The sequence below is a fragment of the Salvelinus sp. IW2-2015 genome, linkage group LG33 (genome assembly GCF_002910315.2).
Source record: "Salvelinus sp. IW2-2015 linkage group LG33, ASM291031v2, whole genome shotgun sequence".
NCBI classification, from domain to species: Eukaryota; Metazoa; Chordata; class Actinopteri; order Salmoniformes; family Salmonidae; genus Salvelinus; species Salvelinus sp. IW2-2015.
Genome location: NC_036872.1, coordinates 13,673,637 through 13,682,979, shown reverse-complemented (window position 1 = coordinate 13,682,979; position 9,343 = coordinate 13,673,637). Strand labels below are relative to the sequence as shown.

At 41.3% G+C, this 9,343-nt stretch overlaps 1 protein-coding gene across 1 annotated transcript in view; it reads left to right on the top strand.

Moving 5' to 3' along the window:
• The first annotated feature begins 1,426 nt into the window (after positions 1-1,426).
• The window catches only part of LOC111957975 (E3 ubiquitin-protein ligase DTX1-like), a 58,149-nt gene continuing 50,232 nt past the window's right edge, over positions 1,427-9,343 (top strand). Inside the window, 3 exon segments of the mRNA XM_023979116.2 lie at positions 1,427-2,024; positions 2,368-2,438; positions 3,212-3,890. Of these exon segments, the coding sequence (XP_023834884.1) occupies positions 3,632-3,890 (259 nt within the window). The 5' untranslated portion in view covers positions 1,427-2,024; positions 2,368-2,438; positions 3,212-3,631.

The following is a 9,343-nucleotide window of genomic DNA, read 5'->3' as shown; positions in this document are numbered from 1 at the left end:
CTTTCACCATGTCAGTGAAGCCTGGAAGCAGAACTTTGGAAGAATCTGAAGCAGAAACTGCTTGACGTTTCAGGCTGCCAGTGGACATAGGATGAGAAATAGGTCATTAATAGCAGTGTTTTTTGTAACTATTGAAACACTGGGTGTGGACAAAAGAAGACCAACATGTTCACACTGTCATGCTGTTATTATAATAGCACAAGTAGTCTAAAGTAGGTATTTGACCATTCATATAGATTTGGTCTATTATTGGTCATGTGTGGGATACACCTTTCTGTGTCTAAATGAAAACAACTAGTTTCCACAAACACTCATCAGGTTTGCCATAGACATGGGCAGCCCTGCTTACTACTTTAAATCTGTGTCACCCTCTGCCCATCAGATAATTTCATTTTAGCCTAATGGTTAAGAGATTGGTTTTCCAAGAGACAGGTTCAGATCAGGTTCAGATCCCACCTGTGTGTAGTTGACGTGAGTCGGGGTCACGGTCTCATGATGAGGTAGCCCTGCATGCGACTTCAAAATCAGTGTCTCCCTCAGCCCAAAAGGGAATTACCTATTGGGCTAACTGTTAAGACATTGGTTTCTTCTGTGGAAGATCCGGTTTCAGATCCCGGCCGTGAATGGCATCCAACGGTGGGATCTTCTTTCGTGGGAGAGGAGGTCAAAGGGGGGTGAATGTAGCAGACATTAGTTGCACTCAAAGTCTCGTGATGTAGCCCTGCCTGTGACTTCAAAATCACTGTCGCCCAAAAGGGAACCAAGACGTTGGTTTCTTCGGTGGGAGATTGCGCCCGTGAGTCATAGATTTGCACTCTGTAACCACTCATTCGAATTCCCTCTTTCCAGAAGTCTGCTCTAAAGCCAGCAGAGATGGTCTTTTCACAGACAATCAATGGTGAGCCAAGTAACATGGTGGATAGATGTGTGAAACAGACAAGCACAGCATGGGTGACTTCTAGAGGCAAGATATGTAATAAACATACTGTACTGTACAAATTCAATCCCTAGGTTATTTATGAAGAAGAGGACTGGCCCAACTAGCCTATATACTGCATATTCAATGTATTGTTTTCGGCAGAAAAGGAATCCATGTTGTATCAGAGAAGGTTGGAAGATGTGGAGAAAGACAGTTTATGGGATGGAAGAAATTGTGGGCCGTTTTTTACATGGAAACTCTTCATTTACAATACTTGATGAGTGAAATAAATGCAATTTACTTAGGACCAATCCAATTTAATGACTCGTGGAAGTGTTTACCTCTAGCCTACATTTCCATATCTAGACACAAGATGTCACTATACTATCAGTACAGACTGGCAAAACCAAACATGTATTTTAAAATACCAAATGAAGCATAGGATAGAGAACAAAGGCCTGGAGATTGAGGATAAGGGCTTGAACCATGTAACCATAGGGTTACAGAGCAAGTACACTACCTCCTGACATTTAGGCCTACAGATCCAGACCTCTTGGCAGAGACAGTAGCACGTTACACTATTCGGGACAGAGAGAGATGGAGAGAGAGCGCACGCAGTTAGAGGTGCAAACATGGGAAACCAGAGATAATCCCACCGCTGCCACCAACGTGGCGAACATATCATCAAGTTCGCTATGATAAAGTCAAATTCCTAACAAAAGTAATGTGTAGAAAAATCCTCTGCCGCGAAAGTGGTGCTTTCTGTTAGGCTTATCTCTATAGCGTACTATTTTATCTTAAAGTTGTGGAGCAACAGTCCAGCGCTGTGAGGCTTTTCTCCCGGACTCGGCTTGGCTCTACCGAATGTAGGCTAAGAAAATTCAATGGAAGCGTTCAGATCAAAGCGTTGAATATGACCTATTTCATGCAAGGATTTATTTATTTATTTGATGAGTAAATAATATAGTTGATTTCGTTCATTTACATGAGCAATATTTTGCTGTTTTTAGAACAGACTGTTCACCGTCGTCTCATTTTCACTTCAGCGATGCAACATCTTCCTGTCATTTTTCCACAACGCAACGCGATTACGCCCGCGGCCAAGGTAATAGTAGAGATTTTCTTGGTCAGCATCACAGGTGCTCGTGGACCGTTGTGCGTAATTTTCGACCACTTTTGCATGTTCAGTATATGAGCGAATTAATTTAATACATCTAAGGGGAAAACAACCAGACCAGTCCTATAGCAATAATGGCTCCGCACCTCAAACGTTCGGGTGATTGTAATTGGGGCATGCGTTGTATTGTTTATCCATAGCAGGCTGTCGGAGTTCGGATAAACTGAGATGCATAGAACGGAAAAATGCAAATAATTGGAAATAACACCCGACACTGCTTGATTGTGAGGCAATTCATCATCTGAAATATATTTTTATTTGTAATTTTAAGGGAGGACATATCACACTACAGCTACTGTCCTGTACTAACGCTACTGTCCTGAAGAGTCGAATACCCTTTTTGTAAGTATTCCTGCGTTATACTAAATCACAACCTTTGATTTGATTTGCGCCTGTGTTTATTTTTGCTTGAATTTGCAATAGGCAACATTCGCCTCGATCACAACCCACAGGTCTGTCTGCCGACCAAAATAGGCAATCATTGCAAACTCGACGGGATTAGAACAAAACCTCGATTATTATTACAATGGTTTATCGAGTCCAGACAAAATTGTGCTTGGACGTAGCTATACTTAATATATATATATATTTTTATGTATAATTAAGATCTCGGTAGCCTAGTATGTGTTGGATGAAGCTATAATTATATTCAGCACATAAACACTTAAAATCTGAATAAGAATGCGAACCCTGTATCGAAAAAAGAGACCTCGATAATATTGTAGAATACCGTTGAGGAATATCGTGCAGATGATTGTAAATAATGAATAAATAAGATGTTGTAAATATATTCCAAAATGAAAAGATAAAGACTCAAATCATCCTTACATTGCTGTTGATATGCTAACATATACATTGTGTCACCATACTACCTAGAAATAACTATGCAAAGTATAGGATCCTGGACCTGCATGCTTATTATGGAGTAATAACACTGTGAAGTATTGATGGTATCTTTTGAATCTATTTAAATCATAATGTTTTTGTTGGCATTTTTCCTTTTAGTTAAGACATGGTGAGATTTCGTTTCTAAGTCAGCTCAGGACAAATCCTACCAATGTGCATTTTCTATCTGTTTTTATGTCACATTCTTTCCTGTCTCCTGTCTGATTTAGAGTGTATATCCCATGTTCATCTGCTTGGGTTTTCTGAGACTGCTCCGGTTGTATACTTCTGCAAAGCTCATCAACATCAACATCATCTGCCACTTCAAACACATCAAGCCATAAGAGGAGGGAGCTTAGCTGCTTTTGGCATTTCAAAAAGAGGCTGGTTAAAGAAACTGCAGTGAAAAAAACACCTTCAGGATGACAGTGAGTTTCTTCTAAGTGAACCAGATGACTCCACTGGACCTGTGCCCTGGAAACACCACCATTTGACCGAGGACTATCAGAGTGATTGCTGACATCAAAGTTGTAATTGTTGTTTTAAAAAAGAAGAACAAATGCTTGGGCATCTCTGGTGGCCTGCTGGGTAGCAGTTGTCTTCTTGTACCGTAGTAGCAGCAGCTGAACCACGGTTGCCATAGTGGAACAATGGCACGCCCAGGCTCTGGGGTGCTGGTGTCGGTCAACGGGCTGGGGTACCCTCCTCAGAACCTGGCCCGGGTGGTGGTGTGGGAGTGGCTGAACGAACATGGGCGCTGGCGGCCCTACAGTGCGGCAACGTGCCACCACATAGAGAACGTACTGAAGGGGGACGTGCGGGGGACTGTGGTCCTTGGACAGGTGGATGCCCAACTGGCCTCTTACATCATCGACCTGCAGTCCATGCACCAGTTTAGACAGGACACAGGTAAGAACCAGTCAAAACACCTGTGTCGTTCATCATCATTATCATGTGATGCCTGTGGGGTCACAGACACTTATATACAGTAACTGTATTTCCCCATTATGAACTTCAATGGTAGAATAGATGAACAATGTAAAAGGTGCAGTTCATGCCACAGCATGCTGTACATATTATTCAGATGTTCATTCTTAGCCAATAGAACCCTCCATTATGGTGTACATTTTCTTTGCAACCTAGCTCAACAAGTTAATATGGAAAACACCCTTGAAGGATGTGCATCTATTTCTGTATTTGCCGTACAACCATTGGCGATATTAGCATCTTGGTGGTGCAAACTCCCCCCCAAAATGTTTTAGATGCATGCCAGCAAAGTCACTACACAACACTAAACAATACATTAACTGCATTATAACGGGGCCAAGCGGTGCCCACAAACTGTTAGGGCCTACATAAAGCTGACCCAACAGCAGACCTTTCTTTTCAGTACCATGGAGTGAATCCTTACCACTGCTACACCTGGCTATCAGCAGAGTGAAACAGTTCATTCAGCCTCGTTTACTGCTTTAAAAAAAAAACATAGCTGATATAGCTGACCATATCTCCCTGGCATATTACATCATTTATGCAGCAGCATAAAATACATTTTCGGACTCACCTTGTTGTCCTTCGTTGGAAAATTTTGTCATCAAAGAAAAATATTGTGGGGCTCAAAAAAATTACAGGTTGCCACTGCGTACAACAAATTGAATTTAACTCCTTGGGGAAGTCAGGCGAGAGATCCAAATGTACTGGGACCTATCTGAACCACAGGTTGAGGTGGGTATTGTTGCTACAACAGAAGATGAAGCACTCCGAGGACCATTAATGCTCGTCAGATGAAAAACAAGTTTAATAACCACATTAATCATTACCTCATCTTTCTGCTTTAATGTCATGACCTTGCCAAAGGTCACCGTGAATGAGGCAGCCAAGCATTTCAAGTGATCGACTGCTGTAATCCTCACTCTTTCCAGCGCCATAAAACAGAAAAATGATATTTTCTGTCAGAAAATAACAATGTGAAAGATAATTAGTTTTCACGTTTGGTTTTGATGTTGTATTTTCATGCTTCATCTTCTTGCCTCTTACCAGTACTCACAGTGCTGCCACTCTGAGGTACAAACCTATCAATCATTCATGATTGGAAAAGCGGCATTGACTCCATCTAGTAAATAGAGATACTCTTAGAAATACAGTATAGAGATATCCTATAGATCAGTGACCATCAACTAGTTTCAGCCGCAGGCCGATTTATTTTCTTGAGTGGATGGTCAAGGGGCCAGAACATAATTACAAATCATTTGTAGACAGCAAATTGACCGCAAGAAACCCAAACAGATATAATATTTGACTAAAACATGATCATTTAAACCTTGCTTTCATTTGTATACGATCACATACACTGAGTGTACAAAACATTATGAACACCTGCACTTTCCATGACATATACTGACCAGGTGAATCCCTTATTGATGTCACTTGTTAAATCCACTTCAATCAGTGTAGATGAAGGGGAGGAGACAGGTTAAATAAGGATTTTTAAGCCTTGAGACAATTGAGACATGGATTGTGTATGTGTGCCATTCAAATTATGAATGTGCAAGAAAAAATGTAAGTGCCTTTGAATGGGGTGTGGTAGAACTGTGTCAAGAACTGCAACGCCGCTGGGTTTTTCATGCACACCAGTTTCCCATGTGTATCAAGAATGGTCCACCACCCAAAGGACATCCAGCCAACTTGGCACAGCTGTGGGAAGCATTGGAGTCAATATGGGCCAGCATCCCTGTGGAACTCTTTCGACACCTTGTAGAGTCAATGCCCCAACGAATTGAGACTGTTCTATATTATTATTATTATTTGGCTCCGAAACCTGGGGCCAAAGGTCACAATCCCAGCAAGAATCAACAGAAACATACTAGACTTCTGATCCCCCTATAGGTTGTTTGGTCATTGAACTTACACATGTATCCCACTAAGGTGTTAATTTGCCTGCCTGTGTTGCTTCTGTTTCTTGGACACGTTTGCTTCTCAGATATGAGAGTGTTTTTGCCTAAGGTTATCAAAGCGTTCCTGTCTGAGTTTTAGATGTAAATGCTGCCACAGTGTGTTGCGGGAGAGGATGCATGCGTGTGGGGGAGGTCTCAGAAGCTGTTCCGTCTGAGCTATAGAGAATCCTTTGACACCTCAATTAGCCCCGCAGGCTCATTCACCTGAACAATTAATGTATCATAGTGATTCATTAATTGATGAACCTTCTATGTCCCAATGGCCAGACTTCTATATTAACAGGGCATAGAACATGACACCGTGTCAGAGAGAGAAAGGGGAGGATATCTCATTGAGTTTTACTAGCTGGTGCATTTCTTTTTTCATAGAATATCAATTCACTCAGCATGAGCAAAACATTCTTGCTATCCTATATACTGTGTAGCTTATGAGGATTGGCACAACAAAACAAATGTTACTTTGAAGTGAAATGAATTGTTGGATTCAAAGTCAATGGACTTCTATTGATAGCCACGGTGAAATCATGTTAGCTGGTGTGAATGTGACGAGGCAGTATCTTAGCATGGCTGCCTGTCACACTTGCCTAAAAGCCTAAGAAAGTGCTGTGGGTGATTTTTGCTGGCCTTGTAGTCGTGTCCTTTGATAGATAGAGCTGCACATGTGTCTCAGACTGGGTGGCTGAGAGAGAGAGAGAGGAGCCAGCCAACCGTTTGTCAGCCATTACCATGGCGCTGGGCCTGTGCCTGACGTTTATCGCTCCTCATTGTGCCGTTCTCCGTGTTACCTTCCCCCTCAGCTGGGATAAAACTGTCACAACAGGTGCTGACGGACAGCATCCTGGACACCCACCCCTGACCCCCCTCCTCCACCTTCTAAAAACTGTGATAGGCTCCTGCAGCTGTGGCTGTCTTCATATAGGGCCCTGGTGAGAGGCTATGTGATATTGATGCACAACCACCATTTAAATGAACGCTGGAATGGGAAACCGTGGCCTCGGCTCTTTGTTTTGGCTTTCAATACATTTGTTCACAGTGGATGTTTGCTGTGTGAAGGACAAGCGCAAAACCACAATCAACTAGCCTGCTGCAGGGCCTCAGATTGTTCCTCTGGTGGAAGACCATGGTTAATATACCAGTGGTGCTGCTGTCTACTGCAGCTGTGGATGGAGCTCGAGGCTGAAAACAGCAGGGACAAGGGTCGGACTACTGCATTCGGGGCCCCGGGGCACCGACTTAAAATGATGCAGTTTTAAAGCAAATTTCCTGCTATTCTACACATTTTGCCGTGAGGCTGAGAGAAAGTTGACTAGCAACAAGTACTGAGACCTAAAAGACACCCACCATGAGCGCCCACAAAATTTACCGAAGAAGAGGCAAACAAAAGAAAAACTCACACCAAACCAAAAAGTGGAGCAAAATAAAGACAGGGGTGAGCAGATAAAGGATCGTTTTATTGTAAATCATTGTGCCCCACGTGCCAACGTCCAACCTCAAAATATAAATGGAAAAACCAAAGCCTGTAACACCTTCCCCCTTAACCTGTTTGGGCTGGAGGGGGCGAATTGGAAAAACTGGAAAATATGCGCAAATTTTCAAACGGCCTTTTAATCAATTTCTGATCTTACAATATGCATATGGTTAATAGTATTGGATAGAAAAGAGTCTCAAGTTTCTAAAAKCGTTTTAATTTTTTCTCTGAGTGGAACACAAGTCCTTTGGCAGCACTTTCCCCGACCAGGAAGTAAAATGCAAGATGTTTATGCTCGCTTCAACGCTCTGCCTATACATGGTCATGCCACTTATGACCCGYAACACACCTTGTACGCCTTCCTCTGGGTGTCAAGAGTACGTCAGAGGAGAAATCATGCGTTTATCTTGTTCTGACGGTGAAATAAAGACCCTATTTCTTTGACGTGACCGTCAAATTGTCAGGAAGTCAGAAGCGTGCGACTTGGGAGAGATCATGTTTGTTTTTGCTGCCTGGTTTCGGATTGTCGAGACTATCTCCAGCTCGGATTTGATTTGCATAAATGATAGACCTGTCACATCGTAATGTATGTTTTTTTTCATATAGTTTAATTCAGATTATTTGAATTTTTCGGGAGTTTTGCCGTGTTCTGTAATGTTTTTTTTGTTTTACGTTGGAGAGTTTAGCATGGGTATCGACGAGTCCATGCTAAATGAAGTGGAAAGTTGCCATTCTGAAGGGATTGAACGACTCTTCTGGACTAAGGACAACTTGATCAACATTCTGATGAAAGATCGCAAAGTAAGACCAAATTTATAATGTTATTTCATATATCTGTCGTGCATGTCAACTGGTCGCCGCGCCGCCATGTGGTCTGTCTGGCGTGGCTATGCTAAAGTTAGCGCTACATTTAGTTTTCGTGGTAAAAATTTAATAAATCGGAATATTGTCTGGAATCACAGAAATCTGTTTTTCAATTGCTGCACAGTATGTATTTCTCAGAAATGTTTTATGAGGATAATTAGGTATTTGATGTTGGTGTCTGTAAATGTTATGGCTGCTTTTGATTGTAGGCTGAAATGTAATTTATGATTTATACCATAAATATACAATTTTTCAAAAAAAAAAATGCTATACAATAAATATGTTATCAGTACTGTGATCTTATGCAAGTTGTTTCTTGGTTGTGGGCTATATATATTCATTCATTTGGTCGAACTGTAGTGATAGCTAGTGGACGGAGTAAAACCTGGATGCAGGGTTAGAAAAGTGCTCTGCTTTTGGCTGAGTGGTTAGCCTAATTAGATTTACATTATTTTGTTTCTTCCCTGTAAAACATTGTTAAAAATCGAACCATGGTGTTAGATTTCACAAGAGTCTGCCTTTCAATATGGCTGGTATTGGGACTTGTGTAATGTGTTAATAAGGGTTAAATAATTGTAAAAAAAAGTTTTTTTTAAGTTTGCGCCGCCTGCTTTTCAGTGGATATGGTGGGAGGAGTGGCCGCTAGCGCACTCCCCAGCCCCTTAAGACAACCAAATATATTCCCAGTATTTTTGTTGGGACCAAGTTTGGCTCGACAAGCAAAACAGAAAATTACTTCCATATACAACATGATCAACTTAAAATGCCGCCACTGTTCTCGCAAAATAAACCAAGTTACACTGGCGGTCTTTCATAAAGACAAAACAACCACTTTATATATATATATAATATATATATAGTATATAATATATACTGTATATATAGACTACCGGTCAAATGTTTTAGAACACCTACTCATTCAAGGGTTTTTATTTATTTCTACTATTTTCTACATTGTAGAATATAGTGGAAGACATCAAAACTAATAAATGAACACATGTGGAATCATGTAGTTACCAAAAAAGTGTTAAACAAATCAAAATATAATTTGAGATTTGAGATTCTTCTAAGTAGCCCAC